Here is a 27,247-nt window from a genome sequence, read left to right on the forward strand (position 1 = left end):
GATTATTTCCGCTTGTGTTTACATTTAGCCTGCGAGCCGCGATCGGCGGCCCGCAGGCTATTCACGGAGCCCCCCGCCGTGAATTGACAGGAAGCAGCCGCTCGCATGAGCAGCTGCTTCCTGATTAATTAGCCTGCAGCCGGCGACGCAGATCTGCGTCGCTGGTCCTGCAGCTGCCACTTTGCCGACGCGCGTTATGAGTGCGCGGTCGGCAAGTGGTTAAGTAAAAAAAGTAAAATGCCCTATACATTACTTTTGTTTTAATGTTGTGGTTACTTACAGTAGGCAGTAAAACGCGGACAAATTTTGGACTAGTCCCATCTCCTCATGGAGATTCATTTTCTCCTATGATGCTCTCACAGCAAGTAGTAGAAATCTGACTGAGCCGACCGGTTTTGGACTAGCCCATCTCCTCATGGGGGGGGGGGGGGGGGTTCTCAGTGATTTCTTTATTTTCAAAAGCACTTAGTGAATAGTAGTTGCTCCATCCAACTGCCGGAAAAGTGTACGTTAAGCAGGAAGGCTGGCCAGCATCTTTGTATAAATCTTTTTCATTGAGTTCTTCATAAAGAATAAAGGCCATGCTGAGAATACCCTATGTAGAGATGCCAGTAATGGCAGATTCCTACTACTTGCTGTAAGTGACAGCAACCTTGGAGAAAAGTAATTTATGGCCCATTTTACTCTGGATCAAAAGTATTTCTTATTTGTATGTGTTTATATGTATTTTTTTTTTTTTTTAATTTTCACAACATTGGTCCTTTAAGGACCAGAGCCATCCTTTCCCTATTGTACTCTGTGATTGGCTCACAGTAATTATGGTGTCAGGAGCCAATGAAATTGACTTCTGAATGTGGAAGCTCTGCTGTCAATGGTACAGCAGAGTGAGCGTGTACAGTGACGGAACGGTGGTGCAAATAGCAAGGTTGGCATGAGTGTGCGGAAGTAAATAGTTGGAATCTATGTCCTGTCAGAACCGCACAGCCACCAGCAGGACATAGATTTCAACTATCTTGGTCCGGAAACTTCTTGTATTCATAATTATTATGACTACATTGAAGGTTTATTTTATGCAATAATTAAAGTGATTAAAAACTGGGACTCCCTAAAAATAAATTTTTACATATAATGACAGGTTATTCTGGGTGAAACTTTTATATGGTTAATGTGGATATATGCTTTGCCCTTTTCTCCTTGGCTGAATTGGGTTTTAAAAGCAAGCTCAATGTCATTGAGATGCATATAATGTTGGAAATACGATCCAGACAGGACTCTACTGGGGAATAAAACATGGGGCTTTGAAACATGGTTGAGTGTTAACCCTCCTGGCGGTTAATTTTTTTTGCCAAAATGGCAAAAATCCTTTTTTTTTTTAATTTTTTTTTTTGTGTTTCATGTAAAGCTACCAGAGTGGTAGCTACATGAAACACCACTAGAGGGCGCATGTGTCCCTCTAGTGCGATCGTCGCCGGCATCAATAGCAAACAGGGGAACGCGTATATAGCGCGCTCCCCTGTTTGGCTTCTCCTGTCGCCATGGCGACGATCGGAATGACGTCATGGACGTCAGCCGACGTCCTGACGTCAGACACCTCCGATCCAGCCCATAGCGCTGCCCGGAACTCATTGGTCCGGGCAGCGCAGGGCTCTGGCGGGGGGGGGGGGCCCTCTTGCGCCGCTGCGTACGGGCGATCGCCGCAGAGCGGCGGCGATCAAGCTGTACGCGCGGCTAGCAAAGTGCTAGCTGCGCGTACAGCATTTTAAATGGAGCAAATCGCTCCATCAGGGGCTGAGATATCTTCCTGCGCGGCATAGCCCGAGCTCAGCTCGGGCTTACCGCCAGGAAGGTTAAACAAGTATTAACAGCCTAGAGCGAAGAGTCTCAGCTCCCTAACATACAACCTGCTAATCTTGCAGTGGCTTTTCTCCAAATTTAAGATTTATACATTAAGAGGGTTTACTAAATTAATTCTGGTGCAGAACATGTGTTGAATTTTTGCCATATTTAGAAATAAACCCTGTTCTAGTTGATGCTGGATTAATTTTATCTTTATTTCTAGTTTGCATTTCTAAAAAGCACTTTAAACATTACACTCTGCGGATTAAGTTGCTATTATGTTAGCTTTTTACATTTTAGTCCCATTTGTCAATTCTTATATGCACTTCTTGAATATTTTATTGGTTTAAGGAATTTGCATAACAATTTAACTAATCAGAGTCACAGAAAGGCTTTAAAAAAAATCCTTCCGTAACCCTAAAGTTAAATTTAGCTTCTCTATCCAAAATGTTTTAGAACACAGATTATATTATTTAGGTTTTAGAAGAGGACTGGAAACTTGGGAAGCAGTAAATGTGGAATTAAATCATGTCTCCAGTTTGCCAAGGGGGAAAACCATCCTTGTCAAATCTTCTCCATATTGTTCAAGTATTATAAGAAGCTGTGCTACACAGACATAGCTGTGATTACTCTGCTGTTTTCACTGTAATGTAGCTTTTCAACTTTCTTTGAAAAGCTGCCTTTTTTGCACTCAGTTGCTAGTGAGATAAGAGCGATTGCTCCAGAAGTTATCTACTCTTGGTCAGTATGCCTGTGGTTGTGCTGGATTTCTGCTCCTTGTGAAGGGAATGCGTCAATGCAATGAGAAAGGAAAGGTGTTAAGAGAGGCTACAAAGTTTACTTTCGGCCTGTGCAAACTTATCAACAAATTATACAGAGAAAGAGGATTCTGGGAATCGTATACACTAAGCTAGTATTCTGCTGCCACGATTCCACAAACCTAATAATACACCAAGCTATATTCTGTTTCCATGGTAGCCAGCAGTTTTCCCTAATAAAAAGCTACAGCATTTGCAGTCTAAAGAGGAAAGATTATTAAGTCCCAAAGTTTGTGTAGTGATTAACCACTTGAGGACCACAGTCTTTCTACCCCTTAAGGACCGGCCACTTTTTTTCCATTCAGACCACTGCAGCTTTCACGGTTTATTGCTCGCTCATACAACCTACCACCTAAATGAATTTTGGCTCCTTTTCTTGTCACTAATAAAGCTTTCTTTTGGTGCTATTTGATTGCTCCTGCGATTTTTACTTTTTATTATATTCATCAAAAAAGACATGAATTTTGGCAAAAAAATGATTTTTTTAACTTTCTGTGCTGACATTTTTCAAATAAAGTAACATTTCTGTATACATGCAGCGCAAAAAATGTGGACAAACATGTTTTTGATAAAAAAAAACCCATTCAGTGTATATTTATTGGTTTGGGTAAAAGTTATAGCGTTTACAAACTATGGTGCAAAAAGTGAATTTTGCCATTTTCAAGCATCTATGACTTTTCTGACCCCCTGTCATGTTTCATGAGGGGCTAGAATTCCAGGATAGTATAAATACCCCCCAAATGACCCCATTTTGGAAAGAAGACATCCCAAAGTATTCACTGAGAGGCATAGTGAGTTCATAGAAGATATTATTTTTTGTCACAAGTAAGCGGAAAATGACACTTTGTGACAAAAAAAAAAAGAAAAAAAAAAAGAATCCATTTCTTCTAACTTGCGACAAAAAAAAATGAAATCTGCCACGGACTCACCATGCCCCTCTCTGAATACCTTGAAGTGTCTACTTTCCAAAATGGGGTCATTTGTGGGGTGTGTTTACTGTCCTCGCATTTTGGGGGGTGCTAATTTGTAAGCACCCCTGTAAAGCCTAAAGGTGCTCATTGGACTTTGGGCCCCTTAGCGCAGTTAGGCTGCAAAAAAGTGCCACACATGTGGTATTGCCGTACTCAAGAGAAGTAGTAGAATGTGTTTTGGGGTGTATTTTTACACATACCCATGCTGGGTGGGAGAAATATCTCTGTAAATGACAATTTTTTCATTTTTTTTACACACAATTGTCCATTTACAGAGTTATTTCTCCCACCCAGCATGGGTATGTGTAAAAATACACCCCAAAACACATTGTACTACTTCTCCCGAGTACGGCGATACCACATGTGTGGCACTTTTTTGCACCCTAACTGCGCTAAAGGGCCCAAAGTCCAATGAGTACCTTTAGGATTTCACAAGTCATTTTGCGGAATTTGATTTCCAGACTACTCCTCACGGTTTAGGGCCCCTAAAATGCCAGGGCAGTATAGGAACCCCACAAATGACCCCATTTTAGAAAGAAGACACCCCAAGGTATTCCGTTAGGAGTATGGTGAGTTCATAGAAGATTTTTTTTTTGTCAAAAGTTAGCGGAAAATGACACTTTGTGACAAAAAAAAGAAAAAAAAAAAGAATCCATTTCTTCTAACTTGCGACAAAAAAAAATGAAATCTGCCACGGACTCACCATGCCCCTCTCTGAATACCTTGAAGTGTCTACTTTCCAAAATGGGGTCATTTGTGGGGTGTGTTTACTGTCCTCGCATTTTGGGGGGTGCTAATTTGTAAGCACCCCTGTAAAGCCTAAAGGTGCTCATTGGACTTTGGGCCCCTTAGCGCAGTTAGGCTGCAAAAAAGTGCCACACATGTGGTATTGCCGTACTCAAGAGAAGTAGTAGAATGTGTTTTGGGGTGTATTTTTACACATACCCATGCTGGGTGGGAGAAATATCTCTGTAAATGACAATTTTTTCATTTTTTTTACACACAATTGTCCATTTACAGAGTTATTTCTCCCACCCAGCATGGGTATGTGTAAAAATACACCCCAAAACACATTGTACTACTTCTCCCGAGTACGGCGATACCACATGTGTGGCACTTTTTTGCACCCTAACTGCGCTAAAGGGCCCAAAGTCCAATGAGTACCTTTAGGATTTCACAAGTCATTTTGCGGAATTTGATTTCCAGACTACTCCTCACGGTTTAGGGCCCCTAAAATGCCAGGGCAGTATAGGAACCCCACAAATGACCCCATTTTAGAAAGAAGACACCCCAAGGTATTCCGTTAGGAGTATGGTGAGTTCATAGAAGATTTTTTTTTTGTCAAAAGTTAGCGGAAAATGACACTTTGTGACAAAAAAAAGAAAAAAAAAAAGAATCCATTTCTTCTAACTTGCGACAAAAAAAAATGAAATCTGCCACGGACTCACCATGCCCCTCTCTGAATACCTTGAAGTGTCTACTTTCCAAAATGGGGTCATTTGTGGGGTGTGTTTACTGTCCTCGCATTTTGGGGGGTGCTAATTTGTAAGCACCCCTGTAAAGCCTAAAGGTGCTCATTGGACTTTGGGCCCCTTAGCGCAGTTAGGCTGCAAAAAAGTGCCACACATGTGGTATTGCCGTACTCAAGAGAAGTAGTAGAATGTGTTTTGGGGTGTATTTTTACACATACCCATGCTGGGTGGGAGAAATATCTCTGTAAATGACAATTTTTTCATTTTTTTTACACACAATTGTCCATTTACAGAGTTATTTCTCCCACCCAGCATGGGTATGTGTAAAAATACACCCCAAAACACATTGTACTACTTCTCCCGAGTACGGCGATACCACATGTGTGGCACTTTTTTGCACCCTAACTGCGCTAAAGGGCCCAAAGTCCAATGAGTACCTTTAGGATTTCACAAGTCATTTTGCGGAATTTGATTTCCAGACTACTCCTCACGGTTTAGGGCCCTTAAAATCCAGGGCAGTATAGGAACCCCACAAATGACCCCATTTTAGAAAGAAGACACCCCAAGGTATTCCGTTAGGAGTATGGTGAGTTCATAGAAGATTTTATTTTTTGTCAAAAGTTAGCGGAAAATTGATTTTTATTGTTTTTTTCACAAAGTGTCATTTTCCACTAACTTGTGACAAAAAATAAAATCTTCTATGAACTCACCATACTCCTAACGGAATACCTTGAGGTGTCTTCTTTCTAAAATGGGGTCATTTGTGGGGTTCCTATACTGCCCTGGCATTTTAGGGGCCCTAAACCGTGAGGAGTAGTCTGGAAATCAAATTCCGCAAAATGACCTGTGAAATCCTAAAGGTACTCATTGGACTTTGGGCCCTTTAGCGCAGTTAGGGTGCAAAAAAGTGCCACACATGTGGTATCGCCGTACTCGGGAGAAGTAGTACAATGTGTTTTGGGGTGTATTTTTACACATACCCATGCTGGGTGGGAGAAATAACTCTGTAAATGGACAATTGTGTGTAAAAAAAATCAAAAGATTGTCATTTACAGAGGTATTTCTCCCACCCAGCATGGGTATGTGTAAAAATACACCCCAAAACACATTGTACTACTTCTCCCGAGTATGGCAATACCACATGTGTGGCACTGTTTTGCACCCTAACTGCGCTAAAGGGCCCAAAGTCCAATGAGTACCTTTAGGATTTCACAGGTCATTTTGCGGAATTTGATTTCCAGACTACTCCTCACGGTTTAGGGCCCCTAAAATGCCAGGGCAGTATAGGAACGCATCAGACGCGGCGGTTTCTCCGCGTTCTGCTATGCCAGACGCGGAAACAGCCGCCTCATTCTGCGTCCATGCGGCAGCTTTTCCGCGTTTCTTCACAGTACCCCCCCCTGAGGAGTGGACTCCGGACAGCTCCTTCCAGGCTTCTCAGGATGTAAAGCATGGAATTCACTTTTCAGTTTGTCAGCATGCATGCGACCTTCAGGTACCCATGATCTCTCCTCAATACCATACCCTTTCCAATAAACCAGATATTGTACTGAGTTCTGAACTATGCGTAAGTCTAAAATCTTCTCTACCTCGTACTCAGGTTGGTCATCTATCATCACAGGAGGAGGAGGAGTGGGACCCACATGGACTGCTGGCTTAAGCAGAGACACGTGAAAGGATCTTACGCCACGCATACTGGCAGGAAGATCAATGGCATAAGTAACATTGTTGATCTTTCTAGTTACTGGAAATGGACCCACAAACCTGGGCCCCAACTTGGCTGAAGGCTGTTTTAAGGTTAAGTGACATGTGGATACCCAGACTCCTGGTTGAAATTTCCACTCTAAGGAATGTTTTTTGTCAGCTTGACCTTTCTGACTTTGAAACGCCTTTCCCAAATTATTCTCCACGATCCCCCATACGTCCTTAAATGACTTTTGCCAGGCCTCCAGAGCTGGAAACGGAGTGGAAGCGTTTGGCAATGGGGAAAATTTGGGCAGCTTCCCAGTAACTATCTGAAATGGAAAGAATTTCGTGAAAGAACTTTTCAGATTATTGTGCGCAAATTCTGCGAAGGGCAAAAACCTGACCCAATCGTTTTGCGCCTCTGCAACGTAACACCTCAAAAATTGTTCTAACGATTGGTTGACCCTCTCAGTCTGACCATTGGTCTGTGAGTGGTAGCCCGACGAAAATGACAGTTCCATGCCCATTTGGTGACAAAATGCCCTCCAGAATTTCAAAACAAATTGGACTCCCCGATCTGACACAATGTTTTCCGGAATGCCATGCAAATGGAAAACATGGATGATGAATAAATCGGCCAACTCCTGGGCCGAGGGGAGTCCTTTTAAGGGCACAAAATGGGCCATTTTACTAAAACGGTCGACTACCACCCAAATGACCGACATGCTCTCAGACCTGGGAAGCTCACCCACAAAATCCATGGACAGGTGGGTCCATGGCTCACTCGGGGTGGGTAAGGGCTGCAACGTTCCCACAGGTGCCAGCCGGGAGGGCTTACTTTTTGCACACACTGCACACTCCCTAACATACTCCTTGCAATCTGTTGCCAGAGAAGGCCACCAAGCGCACCTGGCAACCAGATCCTGTGTTCTGGAAGCCCCGGGGTCTCCAGCATTTTTGTGTGAATGGAACATTTGTAAAATCTGAAGGCGGAATGGCAGTGGTACAAACATAACCCCTTCAGGCTTCCCCTCCGGGGCGTCCTGTTGAAAGGGCCCTAAGGTCTCCGTCCAGTCTTTCCATGTCTCAGTTGTTGCTAGTATCAGTTTCTGCAGAACAATGGTCTCAGGCAGAAGGTCATAACAAATAATACAGTTCAATATTCCTAATGCTAAGGTGTGAGGTCCGTGATCGTCAACACCTTTGGAAACTATGCTAGAACACAGATACAGACAAGGCCTGAGTGCTACCACGTAGTGATCGCAACGCCAGACACCAGAGGAATGACCAGCACCCAGTATATATACACCAGTGCTCTCCAGCACCTCCCTTAAAGGGGAACTGAAGAGAGAGGTATATGGAGGCTGTCATGTTCATTTCCTTTTAGACAATACCAGTTGCCTGTCAGCCCTGCTGATCCTCTGCCTCTAATACTATTAGCAATAGCCCCTGAACAAGCATGCAGCAGATCAGGTGTTTCAGTGGTTCAGACTTATAAGTCTGATCTGACAAGACTAGCTGCATGCTTGTTTCTGGTTTTAATCAGATACTACTGCTGAGAAATAGACCAGCAGGGCTGCCAGGCAACTGGTATTGATTAAAAGGAAATAAACATGACAGCCTCCATATACCTCTCTCTTCAGTTCCCCTTTAAGTGCTGGACCAATGAAAGTTGCTGCAATTGTCAGCTGACCGGCCTGGTCAGCTGACCCTCCTCTGACTGCCATAAAGGCCTGCCTCTCTGCGGGCGCATGCGTCCTCCTAAACCAGTGTGGACTATCAGTCCCAGCCACACCAGTCATGTGTTGTAATGTTGTTGCTGTATGGGATGCGGAATCCGCCGCCACGCTGTCTGAGCGTGCGGCGTTTCCTCCGCATCTCGCCCCACTGAAAGAAGCAGGCCTATGCGTACAAACCGCTGCGCCAGACGCGCCGGTTTCTCCGCGTTCTGCTATGCCAGACGCGGAAACAGCCGCCTCATCCTGCGTCCATGCGGCGGCTTTTCCGCGTTTCTTCACACAAACAGATAAAAAGTTGATTGCTGAGTGCAATGTTTTTCAATACAACCCACTATTTTGTCATAGCCAAAAAAAAAATGTTGTGTTCTTCGAAATTGCATCAATTGCAACCACATGTGAGGTACCTAAATCAACTTCCTCTGAGTATTCAATCAACAACAAAAATTGGATCGGTTTTGTTGAATCAAAAACAAAAAAATTGTTATGTGTGTGGTCACCTTTGGTTTGCTTTGTTGTTGACGACTGCAACAACAGTGGAATGTAAAACCAAGCATGTGCCATACATTCCACTATAGGACACTATAGATTAGTTAGTGGAAATAAAGAATCACATGACTACGCTATAGGCTATCTGACTTCCATAGTAATCACACAATAAAATCATAACTTGCAACCCCACATATGAAATTTGATTTCATAGATTTAAACTATGTCAAAATGTATAAATGCATTCATGATTTGGTCTTCTGCTGACCTAAGCCAGCCACTTATAAATCATTAACTGACCTTATTTCATAACAAAAATAAGCAAAGCTGGGCAACAATGACCATATAATACTATCGTAAACAAATTCTGCAGACTGTTCACATTTTAAAAATGTTATTTCCTGTTCCACCTGGACTACACCATTCTGCATCAACATGCTGACTTGAAGCTTAAACTACAATACATTCAAGTCTTGCAGTCCTTTCCATTCCAGGTCACCAGACAGTGATTTGGAGCAACTTATATTTTATTGTTGAGCCAATACATTTAACTTCTGATTAACCTTGTAACACTGTATGATCTGATCTCCACTGAGCCTGAAAATTACTGCTTTATATACTGGTTTATGGTTTTCCTATGGAGAGATTTAAGTGTTGTTTCTGGCTTCCTGGTGCTGGGGATTTACTTTAAAGGATAAAACCCTATGGACTTGATGCCTCAGTTTATTTTATGAGATATGGCCTTTGAAAAGCTGCGTATCTCTTGCTACACCTAAGGTACTGCTTTATAAATCAAAGAAAGAAAGGTTTCAAGATTTATTAGAGGTTAGACTTTATCCTGTGCAATGTTTACACCTGATTCACAGATATATTTCACTCAGTGAAAATATAAAATGATGGCATTAAGATCTTTTAAGCTCTTTACTTAACCTAAGCAGGATGGTGTTCCCGAGGAAACTGGAGTTAAGAGTGTGCAGCCCTTTTTATGCCAATACCAACCTGTATACCCTTGACCCACTGGGATCATGCTCAAGTAGGGGTAACAGAATGGAATTGAAAGATTCCACACAAAAAAATCCATCGGCAGTGTTGGTCAGAGATGGAAGAGTTTTCTGGTTTCTATGTCATGCAGGATGGCGCATCAATTATAATTACACTTTAAATATACTGGAGTCAAATATACTGTAACTTGTTCTTAGGGAATTGTTACTCAGATTACACAAAGTCCCATGTAGTGGCTAAAGGGGGCAGGAATAGCTTTATGGAAACCAATTCCCTTTCATTTGTGTATGACTGGAAGCTATGATGTGCATTACTATGAGAATGGGAGCTAGCCACATCACGAGTAGTGATGAGCTCACGAGTCATAAAGAGTAGCTAGCTACTCAAATTTGTAATTCTAATGAGGAGTAATTAGTTCAGGTGTGCGTCCAGGACAGAGGGGGTTAATTACCCAGCTACCCACTGCTTCTATGCGTATCACACAGCCTCGCACGCGTCCAATGGGATGCGTTCCACGACTCAGTACCGCGCACTTCCTCCTTCTGGCCAAAGGAAGTGAGCAGTACTGAGTCATGGCACACTTCCCATTGGACGCGTGCGAGGCTGTGCGATATGCATAGAAGCGGCAGGCTGCTGGGTAATTAACCCCCTCTGTCCCAGCCGCACACCTGAACCAATTACGCCTCATCAGAATCACAAATTCGAGTAGCTAGCTACTCGTTAGGACTTGTGAGCTCATCACTAATCATATGGTGGAAAAAGTCAATTTAGACAGAGCCACCCTACATTGCTGTGAGAAGTTGATAAGAAGCAATTTGGTTGGTTATCTAGGAAGCCCTATATACATTCAATCAATTTGGTTAGTTATCTAGAAATACACACACAAAACATTTCCAGTAACTCATCACAGAAATATAAACAGTCAGCACATTTTTCATACACTAGAGTCTGCTGGGAGGGATTTGTGTGTGGTACCACTTCTTGTCCTGTTGACACCATTCACAAGAATCATAATAATGTTGAAGTGAACCTCATTCTAGCTGAGCACAAAAAAAAATTGATTTCACTACAAAACTGGCGATCTTGTTATTTGGACAAATGTACATAACATCTAAAAAAATTCACCCATTTGAATTCACCCATCTGAATGCTTTAAGTTAACTGAGTACCAAGAACACATAAAAATTGAACCTTTGCAACTGATTGTGCCATGGGGAGGGGTAGCAGTTGTGGTGAGGGTATTTACTTACCTGGGGGGGGGGGGGGTGCTCCTCTGCTCCCATCTCCCAGTTTCTATGCAAGCCACCAAGTTTTGCAGAGAGAGACTGCAGCTGCCAAATTCTCAGCTTCCTGGCAGTGTCATATATGCGTGCCATGATGCAGGTCAGGAGATGAGGTCCATGGATGCAAGAACAGAGATGTTCTCTCCCAACAGGGGTAGATGAGAGGAGCATCCCCCGTAGGAAAGTAAGGATGATCATCCCTGTCCCCCCCCAGCAGCACAGACAATTGCAGAACCACATTTATGGGGAAGTTCATTAGAAAATGTATTCACTAAGCAGAGCTGATGCACTTCCATGGTTTTGTCTGAAATAACTCAAATTATGCACAGCTTGGACTAGCCAATTAGATTCATCTTCTTTTACTTTTGGTTGGTCTGTCCAAGTTGCATACAATTTGAATGAAATCTGCATGGAAGCTGGCATTATTTATACCACCTTGACCATTGGCAATACATACATAGATGAGGGTTTGGCAAGTGTGAGTTTTTTTTTTGTTTTTACATAAATAACAGGAGTAACTACAAAGAAATTGCAGAGCTTTAGCTGCAGTGCCAGTTGGTTACAAAACTGTATTCTTTCAGCAGCAGCACAGAAGAGATAGGCGGGGCTAGATCTGTGCTCAAAGTGAAAAACTGTCTGCTACTGCCTATAGAGTACGTCCTAATGACTGCAGCCCAGGCCCTTTGAGTCCACCAGGAGAAAAGCACAATAGAAATGTTCTGGTCTCCTCTCTGAGCTCCTCCATAACTACTTCATGTGGGTAATGATAGAGGAGGAGTTTAGACATTTCACAGACTAAGGCTTGGGACCAGCAGGTAGCACTTTGCAACAGATCGCACAGCTCCTGCAACTTCCAAAATTGCATTAGTCTGTGATTTTGACCACAATTCCCAAAACTATCACAATTTAGCTGCGAGTGAAACTACCCCCAAAGGGTGCCACTGATGTAGCTCTTTGCTGATTTCCGGTGATAAGAATGTGCTGCACGATTTATCACAGGTTTTATATAAGCTGCATGTGACATTCACACAAAAGTCAATTTTGCAAACTCAGGAATTCAGTAAGGCCTCGTTCACATTACAAATGCGGAACAGCACGCACGCGGAACGCAACGCGTACGAACGCACGCCATCCGCGTTTGTATGCGTTGCGTGGCTGATCCCATCACTGAAAAGTGAATGGGACAGCTACGCGTTTTGGCAAAAAATGCGTGCAGCATGCGTTCCCGGGCCGCACAGGTCCGGAACGCATGCAGTGTGAACATCAGACAGTGCACTCTATACACTGTCTGATGTCGTGCATGTCGGCCACCTGCACGCGTTTCCAAAACGCGGCTGGAAACGCGTGCAGTGTGAACGGGGCCTAATAAATTCCACTACAAAAATGGTTTGTGTGCAATGCATACAGCTATGTGCACTGCAAACCATGATTTACTCCAAACAATATGCATTAAAAATAGAATATCCAACCAAATTTGACACAAAATATTCCACTTAACATTCTAAAGGTATTTTCACACTTATATGCTGTGTTATATTGGACTATGTTTTGCGTGCCCTAACACCATCTGAATTTAAAGTCTATGAATGTTTCAACACCTAGTGGTGCTGCAATGCACCAGATTTCATTGTTACAACACAGTGTATTGCTAGCACAGCACACGTTAACATGCACAAGGCTAGTCAGTGAAGGTGCTCAGTTGCTTTTTTTGTGTGCATTACAATGCATCCTACTGCAAATGTTTTTGAATGCAGTATGTATAGGTTATAACACGATTCAATGCAATGCTCTGGTAGAAAATTCACCTTAAATGCACCAAGCCATACTGTATGTTTTATATTGTGTATTTTTTCATATCATATTGATATACCAACCTGATTTAAAAAAAATGTTTGGATAAGCATTTAATATAAAAAAAACAAAAAAAAAACTTTGTTTGATTTTATAACAAAGCTGCTCACTTCTTGTGGTGCACAGTACAAGGGATAGAGCATATTCAGTACATGCAGATAACAGGTGACAGACTGGCCATTTTAATTCTTCAGGTATTGTGCTAAAGCATTTAAGCCGAAGCTGAGATTTCCCTCAGTCAACTCGCTTGGCTGTAGGTAATTTTTGAGGTGTCATTCAAAGTCTCTGTTCCAATAACAAATACTTGAGGGAGGAAGGGAGATCTAATATTTCCCACTAGCCCAGCATAAAAAAGGAATGGACATCCAATAACTTTAAAACACTGAAAATCCAACAGCTGTGATTGTTTACAAAATCATCTGTCAGGTAAACTGCAGATTCTTTGCTAGACAAGCAACAGCATGGCCAGAAGGCGTAGAATTAAATTGCGCATCAAAGGAGAAAATCAAGAAGATACAGAAAGTGTGAAATTGACAGATAGTGATTTGGAAGATCATCAAAATAGTCATTTGTGCTTGTTGATGAATGAAAACAAGCTGGGATGAAAGGTAAATCAAAATTAAAAGATGATTGTGTCTATAAATAATACTGACACAGGTTGGGAGACATTTTCATGGTAAAGCTTAGTCACCAAATATATTTTTCTGTTTTGTTTTGCTGAACTGAACAATTGCCTGTCTTTCTACCCTCCTTACGAAAATGGCATCCTGTGACATCAACACTGATCTGCAGATCACTTCCTGTGAATGCAAGAACTGTCTTATTCAATAACCATTCATCTTGTCAATCAGCCTCACCCCACTTTCTACTAAGCAGGCCTGTTAAAAGAGAACTGTAGTGAGAGGTATATGGAGGCTGCCATATGTATTTTTTTTAAGCAATACCAGTTGCCTGGCAGCCCTGCTGATCTATTTATTTGAATTAGTTAGTCTTTGAATCACACCAGAAACAAGCATGCAGCTAATCTTGTCAGATCTCTCAAAATTGTCAGAAACACCTCATCTGCTGCATGCTTGTTCAGGGCCTATGGCTGAAAGTATTAGAGGCAGAGGATCATCAGGATAGCCAGGTAACTGGTATTGCTTAAATGGAAAAAAAGATGGCAGCCTCCATATACCACTCACTACCGTTCTCCTTTAAGCCTCATACACATGCTAGAGGGTTCTCGGACATGGCAGCTAACTGGGACTGTCTCAGCAGAGAATATAGCATGTTTACAGCCTCCCTGGAGTATCAGGGCATTTTAGCATCCCAGCTGTCACTAACAAGTAAAGATGGTCCAAACAGTTCCCCGGTGGACAGTTCCCTGTGAAGATATGGCGTGTTCCCCCTATACAGCATCATGAAGACAAACTTTGGCCCCTTTCCTCACAGTCAGCAGACACATGGCAGCCAATCATCTAGAACCCTCTCTTGGATCCCACACCACCCTATTAAAAAACAGTTGATGTGGCCATACTGGATTCATTCTCTGATGGCTGCTGACTTAGTGAGAGCAGGGTCAGACTTGCTGCAGATAGGTAGGAAAAGCATTAGCTAGGCCTGTGTTCTTGTTCCTCACTTGCTGTGGAAGCACACCAAAACAGCCCTTTTGAGGGCTAGCACATCGGTCTCCTGTGTTTTATTTTTTTTTGTGTGTGACACTCTACAACCCACACCCAGAGCTGTGTGCACACTGCTGCTATTGTTATTGCCTCATTAAGTTGCAGGAACAGAACAACGCCAGTGCATTATTATTTCACTGTATTCTGTAGTGTCAAAAACCTGAGCAGTTCTTGCCTTTTTCATGATTGCTAACTCAGTAAAGGACCAGCCTTTAAAACGTTGCTATCATATAAATCCGGCATAACGGGGCCTGAACCCTCTATAACAGTAATTATAGATTGACGGTATACCTTGAAATGAATCAGAGCACTCAGTATATGATTTTATATAAAACAATTGTATTTGCTTATCATACAGCATGTATACAAAATATGAACAATTCCAAGTAGTGTTTCCTTCTAACAGTATTCCATCTCATCAAGGCTTTAGAGCCAAGCGATCATCAATCTTCTAAGTACATTCAAAAAAGAATATAACAGTTGTGTTATGTAGAATAAGATCAAAAGTAGTCTCAACTGTATCAATAGCTGTGTACCTAGTAGCTGTGTAAAACTTGTAGTAATCTTCTTAACCTCCTTGGCGGTAACCCCGTGTGTGACACGGGGTAAGCCGCCGGAGGGTGCCGCTCAGGCCCTGCTGGGCCGATTTACATAATTTGTTTTTTGCTACACGCAGCTAGCACTTTGCTAGCTGCGTGCATAACGATCACCGCTGCTACCCGCCAATTCGCCGCGCTGCCCCCCCCGACCCCTTTTGCTGCCTGGCCAATCAGTGCCAGGCAGCGCTGAGGGGTGGATCAGAACACCGGCTGACGTCACGACGTCGGTGACATCATCGCGATCGTCGCCATGGCGACGGGGAATCCCATACAGGGAATTCCGTTCAGAACGTGATTCCCTGCAGGGTAAAAGCGCCGGCGGTGATTGGAGGGGTGGGAGGGATAGCGAAGGGAGGGGGGGGGGGGGAGCATGCAGCTAGCGCTAGGCTAACTACATGCTTTTAAAAAAAAAAAAGTGCTTCACTGCCCCCTGGCGGATTTATTGTACTGCCAGGGAGGTTAAAGAAATAGCATAAAAAATAGCTTCTAAAAAAAACTTCTTGCTAACATCTTAACAGAACTTAATGCTAAAAAATGAATAAAGTAAATCATCAGAATATTAAGCATATTACCCCTTCTCTGTCATCTCTTCAGCATATAGAACCACGTGTGGGAAGGTAGCTTCTGCCTCGTGTGTCTTCTCAGGAGATTGGTAGGCTAGTGTAAACTATGAGCTTTCAGCTACTACTTTTATAATGATTGGATTCAATATGGCTGCCAAATCTGGCATCTCTCTAAATCCCAGGTTCTGATTGGCTGAAACATCCATGCGTCAAATGCTATCTTTGTTTTGAATACTGTAAATAGCTAACATTTAAAATAACCATAACAGGTTTATAAACTCCTTAATTATGTTATCTTGCGAGCATTAACGTCATTTGCAATGTTTATATATTCCAACGATTTGATGTCGGGTCATATTTGACCCAATTAAAAATGGACGTCACCAGCCATCTTGTCTGCTGATTGACTTATTTGCCCTGGACATTGGGACTTTTAAACATTAAAGGGAAGGTTCAAGCAAAAAAAAAAAAATGAGATTCACTTACCTGGGGCTTCTACCAGCCCCATGTAGCCATCCTGTGCCCTCGTAGTCACTCACTGCTGCTCCAGTTCCCCGCTGGCAGCTTTCTGACCTCGGAGGTCAGGGCCACATTGCGTACATTTTTACGCATTCCAGCTAGTGCAGGAACAAAAATTTACGCCTTTCACCACTAACGCGTAAAAATTTATGTGTTAATGATCCTGCACTAGCGGGAATGTGTAAAAATGTTCGCAATTTGGCCCTGACCTCCGAGGTCAGAAAGCTGCCAGCGGGGGACTGGAGCAGCAGTGAGTGACTACGAGGGCACAGGATGGCTGCATGGGGCTGGTAGAAGCCCCAGGTAAGTGAATCTCTTTTTTTTTTTTGCTTGGACCTTCCCTTTAAGCAATGTCATTGATTATGCATTTCTGATGTGTCCTTCTGCTAATTAGTTTGGAATGTGTCTGTCCTTTCCCAGACATAAGATTGGTCAGGTTGACACTGTAACACTGCAAAGAGTCTTCAGCAATTTAAGGCTTATTCAAACATACAGGGCTTCTAATATACTTATTTAAATATAAAGCTTATTATATTCTTCTTCTTAAAACAATTAATCATAGAATATATAATTGTATATTAAACTTAATAATGTTCTATCTAAATCATGTAAATAACAAGCTGTATTAATAATATTAATTTTATAAGACTATGAAACCGCCAGGTGGCATAATTAATAAATACGGGACAATAGAAAAAACCTTGCAAAAGTGTACTGACATTCCAAAGGACAATCATAGTCAAAACAACTTTGTGGACCACAGCTAATGTGTTTTGAAACTTTCACTGCAGAATCCAGCATTTAAATGTATTTCAAAGTATTACATTATATAGGGTTTAACAATAATTATTTCTTTCTTTAGAAGGACTGTATTGATTATTAATATTTATATGTAATAATTGAGCAAATGTGTATATATAGGACTGCTGCAGCAATGTGACTTTAAACTTCTTTCCAGTCTTCACAGAGAATGCTTATCTACAACCTTGACATTTGAAAGTTGCTTTTAACATAAACAAAATGTTTTAGCTTCTGTAACTAATATAAGCTTCACAGCCTGGAATATGCTGAGATGTCTCAGAGCAATATTTTAAAGAAGTACTCTAACTTTACAGTTTACAATGAAATTTCGCATAGAACACTACAACTTAAAACACACATATGGCAGCTTTTCCTGCATAAATAAACCGATAGAATTCTGACAATAGCACTATTGCATTTCTCGGTTTGTGACACTCTACAGCACACTGACACCCAGAGCTGTGTGCACTCTACTGCTGTTGCTACATTAAGTTGCACATACAGTACCACTCCAGTGCATTATTTGTAGGAATGTAATGCGATTTCTGCCCTTTGGGGATTAAAACCAGACTTTGCATCAACTCCATATTTTTGGGTGGGACTTGGCATGGATCCCCCTTCGACATGCCACAGTCCAGGTGTTAGACCCCTTGAAAAAAAAATGTGATCACTTTTGTGGCCAGAAACAGTTTTTGTAGGTTTTAAAATTGGCCTGCCCTTGAAATCTGTGGCAGTTCGCCGGGTTCGCATGTTCACGAACATTTGCGGAAGTTCGCGTTCGCTGTTCACGATTCATGAATAGAAAATTCTATGTTTGCAACATCTCTAGTAACAAGCACCTTTCAGCTGAAGGGCTTGAAACATAGTGAAGCAACCCAGCAGCCAAAAGGTGCAGCATTCAGATGTGTGTCAATACCCATGGGAACGACAGACTGTGAATTCCCCCTATTACCATGTGAAAGAGGCCCTAAATAGATGATGAAGCATCAGAACTAACACCCCCCCCCCCCCCCCCCTCTTCTCTGCACTTTGCTGGTTACATGGAAATATTTCTTTATTTCTGATGATATCACAGTTGTTTCAATCTTGCTATTACAATTTTAAGTTTTTCCGGCGAATCTGCGGTAGTTCTGATGTTGATCCTCAATATTTTAAGCACAAGCACAGTACCAACCTCCTCACCTCCCCCTTTCACCTTCAGTCTTATGTAAAGCTACGAATATCTGCACAGGCTTTATGGTGGGGAATAATGCAGCATTTAAATACACACGTCTGGAGATATCACAAATAGCTGGTAAACAGTACATCATAGCAATGGCTGTAAAACTGCTTCTGTCTGCACAAGTGAAATAAAAGAAAAACAATAGATCATTTCAAGGAATCATTTTAACAGGAGTGGTCTTAGTATTCGTGATTTAATATTGTGACCCCTTCTGTGGTGCAAATCCAAATTTTAAGTTCATCTGTAATGTAATTATATTCTAAATCCTAAAAGAGCTCTAACACAAACACAATAAGGTTGTAGAGATTGAGTCAAGAGACACTAATCTCTGCCTAGGGGCCCACTAAGTCTCGTTCCAGTGAACAGAACCATCTGTTCTTCTAGGTTAATCAGTAAAGCAGTGGTTCCACTGTACATATATGAAATATATTGTGGCAAGAGTAATGGTGTGCAATAATGCACCACAACCAATAAGTATCAGAATGCTGTTGAAAAGTGGCATGTGAGCGCTTGTTACAGGCTACCGCATGGCACTAACATATTATAGTAGCCTAGTTGGGAAACAATTGTAATGCATTTAAATGAAGAAAGTTCCTCTTGAACCATACAACCTATCAGATTGTGTGTTTATTTTTAAAGGCAGCTTTATAAGTGGCAGGCTACTATGGACAAGTTCAATTATCTTTGAAGTGAACCCGAGGTGAGAGTGATATGGAGGCTGCCATATTTATTTCCTTTTAAGCAATACCAGTTGCCTGGATATCCTGCTGATCCTCTGCCACTAATACTTTTAGCCATATACTCTGAACAAGCATGCAGCGGATCAGGGTTTCTGACAATATTATCAGAAAGGACAAGATTAGCTGCATGCTTGTATCTGGTGTGATTCAGACTCTACTGCAGACAAATATATCAGCAGGACAGCCAGGAAATAAATATGGCAGCCTGCACATCACTCTACCTCAGGTTCACTTCAATGCTACTTTCACACTAGGACATCACTTCACAACACAATACTCTCCCCCACCATTCCCCCGTCGCAGTGGCCATCAATGTCAATAAGACAGTCACAGGACACAGAACCCGGGGTGCAACAGAAGTGCTTTGATTTGAAACAGAGGCAGTAGTGCATTGCCAAATATGAATGGCACCGCTTGGCACATAATTGCACTGTATTCAATAGCACTGCATCAATCTTTACAGATTGTTGCAGAAGTGGTGCAACATGTATATCGGCAAAGTCGCGTGACACACTTCCTCTCTGGAAGTGTGCATGTGACTTAGGTGGCAGATGCAAGTGACATCTGATGTCCCTTGCATACACCATCTGAGGGGAGGGGGCATGCAGATTTCATTGTCAGCACTATCTGCCACAGGGACAAATCGGCATGCAATGGTGCGGTGCAATGCACTGCTGTAGGCTCTTCAATGAAAGACACACTGTCTTAGTGAATCAAGCCCATTGTGCAAATAGCATGCCTTATTAAAGTTAACACGCCTTATCAGAGTATCATAGCGAGTGCTACGAACCTGCAGGGGCTAAAGGCAGGACGAGCGGAGCTCTCATAATTGCCAATTACCAAGCATAAGTTCACTATGCTGCTCTGATAAGGCGTGTTAACTTTGAGAAGGCATGTTATCTCCAATAAGGCATGCCATTTATCTTCGTGAATCAAGCCCAATGTGTGAAACTATCCTAAAACTATATTTATGAAAATTTCCATGACAATCTGAAAACTGTGGCTTATATATGAAGAAGTAATAAGTTAGTAGGTTTGTCTCAAGTCACTTATCAGACTCAAACATGCAGTGTAAAATGACAGAGAGAGGCTACCATATGGAAGTCATACAGAAGCTTCTGACTACTGACACTCTAATGCATGTCTGTATGTCTCTATTTCTAGTTAGAAACTAAAACTGCAGCCCCGCTGAGTTTACTCATGTCATAGCTCCAGCAATTAAAGAATCACTCGCATTCTCCAAATACTGATGTCTGTCAAGGGGCTTATAAAATATGTATGTTAAAACAATAGACAGACTAGCACCAACCGTATATACAGCAATGTCTCCAAGAAGCCTATAGCTATAAATCCAGGCCACACACTTGGACCAAATGGAAATATAAACAGCTTGGATAAGGGCAACGTTAAGCAGAATATGAATGAAAACAAGTTAAGAGGTCTGCTAAGGGCATTCATGTTTTCTTTTTCACGTCTGCATATAATGAAAACCATGAGCGAGCAAGGTGAGAGGTTCAGAATATGCAGCTGATGGAAGAGAAAACTGCCAGTACATTCATGAACACAGATCCATACTAGACAGATGTAGACACAAAAACTTTAGCTAGGCATCAAATAGCCAACTGCAGGGTAGTCTGTTGCTGACAGTCCCCATAAAAGAGGCCAGTAATAGCTGCTGTTCAAGAAAGATTTATTCTGAATTTCTAGATTCCATACTTTTTTCTAAATTACCGTATATACTCGCATATAAGCCGACCCGCATATAAGCCGACCCCCCAACTTTTCCCTGAAAAACCAGGGGAAAATGATTGACCCCCATATAAGCCGGGGGTAGGAAATGCTGGCCGCCTTATTCCCCGAGTGTGTCTTAGTATAGCTAGTAAAGTGTCCAGTATGGGTAGGTAGTGCCCCAGTATAGCTAGTATAGTGCCCAGTATAGCTAGTATAGTGCTCAGTATAGCTAGTATAGTGCTCAGTATAGCTAGTAAAGTGCCCCAGTTTAGCTAGTATACGGCCCAGTACAGCTAGTATAGTGCTCAGTATAGCTAGTAAAGTGCCCCAGTTTAGCTAGTATAGTGCTCAGTATAGTGCTCAGTATAGCTAGTATAGTGCTCAGTATAGCTAGTATAGTGCTCAGTATAGCTAGTATAGTGCCCCAGTTTAGCTAGTATAGTGCTCAGTATAGCTAGTATAGTGCTCAGTATAGCTAGTAAAGTGCCCCAGTATAGCTAGTATAGTGCTCAGTATAGCTAGTATAGTGCCCCAGTATAGCTAGTATAGTGCTCAGTATAGCTAGTATAGTGCTCAGTATAGCTAGTATAGTGCTCAGTATAGCTAGTATAGTGCTCAGTATAGCTAGTATAGTGCTCAGTATAGCTAGTATAGTGCTCAGTATAGCTAGTATAGTGCCCCAGTTTAGCTAGTATAGTGCTCAGTATAGCTAGTATAGTGCTCAGTATAGCTAGTAAAGTGCCCCAGTATAGCTAGTATAGTGCTCAGTATAGCTAGTATAGTGCCCCAGTATAGCTAGTATAGTGCTCAGTATAGCTAGTATAGTGCTCAGTATAGCTAGTATAGTGCCCCAGTTTAGCTAGTATAGTGCTCAGTATAGCTAGTATAGTGCCCCAGTTTAGCTAGTATAGTGCTCAGTATAGCTAGTATAGTGCCCCAGTTTAGCTAGTATAGTGCCCCAGTTTAGCTAGTATAGTGCTCAGTATAGCGCTCAGTGTATCTAGTATAGCGCCCCAGTTTAGCTAGTATAGCGCTCAGTAAAGCTAGTTACGTGCCCCAGTTTAGCCAGTACAGTCCCCGCTCCCCATGGCCGCCGCCGCTATTACCTGGCTGCATCTTCTATTTCAATCTCCGTTCTTGTAAACATTCAGAGCAGCGCGCCCGGCGCTGCTACTGTGACGAGCGGCGAGCCAGGAAAGAGCGGTTCCCATAGTAACAGGACGCTCTTTCCTGCCTCGTCACAGTAGCAGCGCCGGGCGCGCTGCTCTGAATGTTTACAAGAACGGAGATTGAAATAGAAGATGCAGCCAGGTAATAGCGGCGGCGGCGGCCATGGGGGGAGCGGGGGACCCGCAGACCAGCGGAGGGGGGGACCCGCGGACCACCATGACTCCCATACAAGCCGAACCCCCAACTTTTGGCCCCCTTTTTGGGGGTCAAAAATTCGGCTTGTATGCGAGTATATACGGTACACTTTAAGTCCATAATGCTAGAGAGTTTACTTCAGCGGCTAGACATGACGCACACATAACCTAGCAGCATTACAGCAGTATTACAATAGCTAAACTTGCTGAAAGTAGTTTAAAACTTTTTTTTCCATCAAACTCAGTAGGTGCCACAACCCACTTTCAAATTAAGAGGAAAAGTTTAAAATTAAAACAATGCATCTTGTTTATACAACACAAAACAAATTCCTCCCTGTACTGGAAGTATATAAAATATTTACAATGCACTGCAGAGACCTCGCTGTGGAGATAATGAAGAATGAGCAGACTTACTTTTGACTGTTGCTGTGCGGGTGCAGTTGTACAATATTGCAAGCTCTCCAAATACCTTTCCTGGTCCCATGGTGCATAGCTTCACACTTTCTTTTGTGACTTCTACCTTGCCATCTGCAAGTAAAACATACTAATTAATGATTACATGTATTTTTGTTTCTGTTTCTTTGTTCACATAATGCTCTAACAGTCAAAGTGGAAAAAGCAATACAGCAATGTAAAAAGGTATTTGTGCCCATCTTTAAGCAATCTACAGTATCATTTTTATATATTTCAAAGTCAAAATGTATCTCTTTTTTGCTTTTGTGCTAAAGGGTTAGAACTAACATGGCTTTATTATTCTCCATGTCCCATGTTGGAGATATTTTCACTCACTTCCTGTTCTCGGTGACCCTACTACTGGAACAAAAAATAGGCAGAACTTGTGTATTGGTATGTATACATATATAAAAAAAAAAAAAACTCAGACATTCTAACACTCCTCCATGCTAGTTAATGGACACCTGAACTAAGAGGGATATGGAGGGTACCAGATTTACTTCTTTTCAAACCCCACCAGTTGCCCGACAGTCCTGCTGGCTGATCCCTCTGGAGGGCTGCAGGAAGTATAATAGATTTTATTTATATAGTAGGTGATTGGGTACGATATGAAATCTTACCCTAGGGCTTCTGTTGTGGTTTGTCTATTAATTGGCGAGGGTGTTGGTCTCTCTAAGAGGGGGCGAAGGGTTAGGAGATTAGTATCTGTCTTCTGATAGTTAAGCAAATGGTAAGAAGCTGTATGCTTGGAGGTTTATATGTTCTGAAATTGTACTTTAATAGCTAATAAAGCTAGTTAACGTTAGTTCTAAAGCTTAAGCCAATCTAAACCTGGATGTTTCGTGCTGAACTGCGCACGATGAAAAGGAAAAGAACAGAGACAATAAACAAAAACTATATAAATAGTCCACTCACAATATTTGGACATTGGTGTATGGGCATGATAGGTAGTGCTGCCGGGTCTCTTCTTAGTCTGTGATATTTTAAGAAGGTAGTCTAGCTCGAACATATTTTTCCATGGTCAGGTTATTTTTAAAAATGGAAATTATTAGTTGAAAGGGGATGGGGTCTGTGTTTTTCCAGCGGCTAACGATTACATGTCTAGTCGCTAGAATTATATGGCAGATTGGGAGTCTGACTGATTTTTCAATTAGGTCTATGTCTATGAGTAGTGTTGCAAGAGATTTGGTTAGGCGGAATGTTGGTAGATAGTGTTGTTGTATATAAGTTTCTGATTTCAACCATAATGATTGAATGGTCAGGCATTCCCAAATCATATGTAATAGAGTGCCTAATGAGGAAGAGCATCTCCAGCATTGCGGGGTAAGGTGTGGTTGAAATGTTGCCAGTTTTCTGGGGGTTAAATACCATCTTGTGATGGTCTTGAACCAGCATTCCCAATGGGAGGTGCATTTGGATGTTTCCAGAAGTTTCCTATTTGTTAAGATTAGTTGAGCGGTATTAATTTGTGTTTGTAGATCTAATGACCAGCTCTGGGCATATTTGTCAAAAGGAGATGTTTGGGGTTTGTTTAGTTCCATATACCATAGTGATATAGCCCCTCTCTGGGGTTGTTTTGCATTTAGTGTGGTTAGAATCTTGTCTGGTAATTCAGGAAGCTCTATTTGTTTGTTATTTAGATAGTCTAGTATTCTATGACATGTAAAAAGTGCAATAGGAGATAATGGATACAGCTGTTGAATGTCGGTGATTTTTTTTAATTTTCTTATGGTTATAAAAGTCATTAACGAGGGTTATGCCTGCTGAGGTTAATGGTTTTGTGTTCAGGTCTTCTATAAGATATAGGAGAGAAGTTATCGGGAGCCTGGGGGTGCTGGTTTGTGGAGTAGGAGGGGGGTGTTTCAAAAAGTATTCCCAGGCCTGTAGGGTGGCTTGAATAGATGTGTATTCAATTTTAGGTGGTTTGGAGTGTAGTAACATTGCACATAAGATGTCTCTTAGTGATTTTTGTAGTAGGTCTTGTTCAAGGGAGACCCATCTTTTCTGTGTAGTGTTAGACCACCAGGACACTACTGCTGTTTTAACCCCCTATCGATATAATGGCTGCCCATGACATTTAGTAGAATCACTTAAAGTTTAAATCGTACTAATGTTTTTTTTCCTAGAAGCATTAGGAAAACTGGTAGCTCTATGGCAGTATAAAACTTGCTCTCCTTAGACACACACATCACATGAATAAGTAGCATATATATAGCCCCAGAAGCACTATTAATCTGTGATAAAACAGAATTCTGTTCCAAGTTGTCACATTAAATATGGCACAGCTCTTGGCACTTTCCCTTGGCTCATCATTAAAATCTACAGTTTAGTATTGCCAGTGTATTTAATTGGTATTTGTGTCAAGATAAACAGCCCATGGGTGACTCTGCAGCCCTTTTGAGTCACGCTCATGAAGGTCCTTCTCGCCTTTGCAAAACTAAAAACTTCTGAAGAAGTTTGAGTCTAAAAATGTCATCTAAGGTAGACAACACCATTTCATTACTGTCTAATGCAGGTTATAATATGTATATATTACATTAATTAATGAAGAAGCACTAATGAAGAAGCATTTCATAATTTGACAGTCTAGGTCTGCCACCAATAATAGATTTGAGACAATCAGTTAATTTGGACGCATATCATTTAGGACACAGCTGAAATTGTGGCTATGACAACGCCGAAAGGTAATTTGGGCATGGCATGAATTGTGGCTATAGCCAGAGTTCCGCTTTACTATAGAGGAATTCTGATTTTAACATTTTGTGGTAAAAGCGGTGCTGGGGTGTCAATTTAGTGTTAAGTAGAGAGGGGATAGTGTTACACATAGGTGGATGGGTGGTGTTAGGTGGAGTTATTGTTAATCGTAGGTATGGGAGGGTAATGTGAGAGTTAGATTAGGGTGAAGTGATAGCAGAATATAGGCAAATTTACCTATATTCTACTAATGGAAAAAGTAATAAGTAGAATATCTGTAAGTTTACCGATTTTCTACTAATTATTAAATGTATACATTTAAAAAGACCCACAATATTTAAAAAGACCCACTGCTATTAGAACAATCAAAAATGCATGAGATGAGCCAAATAAAATTTGTTGCTGCAGTCTACAAAGAGCCCCCCCCCCCCAATTTTGTTTTTTACCGGACACCCTTTACATTAGGATATTGGCAGATAATATTAGGCATTAGTGTGTGTGTGTGTGTGTGTATGTCGGGGGGTCCGTAGTGTTAGGCACCGGAGGGGGCAGGCTGGGTGGGCTAAGGTTAGGCACCACCAGGGGGATCTTAGGGGTTGGCATTGGTAGGAGGAAGGTTCTGCGTGAGTAAACATTACCAATATTTTACTTTACGAATTAAGTAGTGGAGGATCTGTAATTTTACCAATATTCTACTATCAGCAATTTCCTGTGCCATTGTCAATGGGTGCTTTATTAAATGTACGCCCCTAAGAGGCTACCCTGGACAACTAACTTGTTTGGACTTAAAGTGACTCTGTAACAAAAATTACAATGTTTTTTCTACCATCCTACACGTTCCTAAACCTATTCTAATGTGTTGTGGCTTAAGGTGCCCATACACTCGTCAGATTGGCAGCAGATAGATAAGAAATGCATCTGATGATCTATCTGATGCGTTTTTAGAACATTTTTTACCAGGATAGAATTCCAATAGATTTCAGTTTGAAATCTGTTGAAATTCGATCTGATGGCATTTTTTTGCCATCAGATTTCCATTAAGGCCAATGCAAACTGATAAGCAATCTCATCAGATCGACCTAAATTTTCCACCCTGCTAGTTCGATGGAAATCCATCGAAATCGATCGAAATCGGCCATCGATCGGTCGATTGGCCAACCGATTTGCAATCGATCTATCGATCGATCGATCGGGATCGATCGGTCGGCCAGAAAATCGGCTGAGTGTATGGGCCCCTTTACTGCAGCTCTTTCTACTATAACTATCTCTGTAATAAATCAATGTATCTTTCCCCTGTCAGACTTGTCGGCCTGTGTCTGGAAGGCTGCCAAGTTCTTCAGTGTTGAACTGTACCTCTATGCACACTTCAGTGTGTGTTTTATTTACATAAGCCAGCAGCTTCTCTGCTATCTTATCAGTGATAGAAGAGAGCTGGATAAAAATCCTCCTCTGGAGGCTGTGAAAGGAGCTGGTCTGTCACATACTGAGGAATTAACGACATAGGCAGAGCTGTCTGCAGGAAGCCTGTAATGTTCAGTGCATGAGAGAAGCTGATCTCTTGAGATTCAGAAGTAAGGCTGTATACAGCCTGCTTGTGTATGGATGTATTTTCTATGTGTGGACATGCTGTACATCAACCTACTTCCTGTTTTGGTGGCCATTTTGTTTGTTTATAAACAAACTTTTTAAAACTGTTTTTGGCTACTTTTAATGCGGGGGGGAGCGGTGAAATTGTGACAGATGGTAATAGGAG

General features: G+C 41.8%; 1 protein-coding gene across 6 annotated transcripts in view; it reads right to left on the reverse strand.

Annotated features, from left to right (window-relative positions):
• Positions 1 to 27,247, reverse strand: part of PRKG1 (protein kinase cGMP-dependent 1) — a 1,426,855-nt gene that overhangs the window by 726,866 nt on the left and 672,742 nt on the right. For all 6 annotated transcript variants that reach the window (XR_011024535.1, XM_068258259.1, XM_068258261.1 and 3 more), the window contains exon 3: positions 22,762 to 22,875. Coding sequence is in view for 5 of the 6 variants with exons in the window: in XM_068258259.1 (XP_068114360.1) it covers positions 22,762 to 22,875 (114 nt within the window). In the remaining variant the exon portion in view is untranslated. The remainder of the gene's footprint in view (positions 1 to 22,761; positions 22,876 to 27,247) is intronic.

The sequence above is a fragment of the Hyperolius riggenbachi genome, chromosome 10 (genome assembly GCF_040937935.1).
Source record: "Hyperolius riggenbachi isolate aHypRig1 chromosome 10, aHypRig1.pri, whole genome shotgun sequence".
NCBI lineage: Eukaryota > Metazoa > Chordata > Amphibia > Anura > Hyperoliidae > Hyperolius > Hyperolius riggenbachi.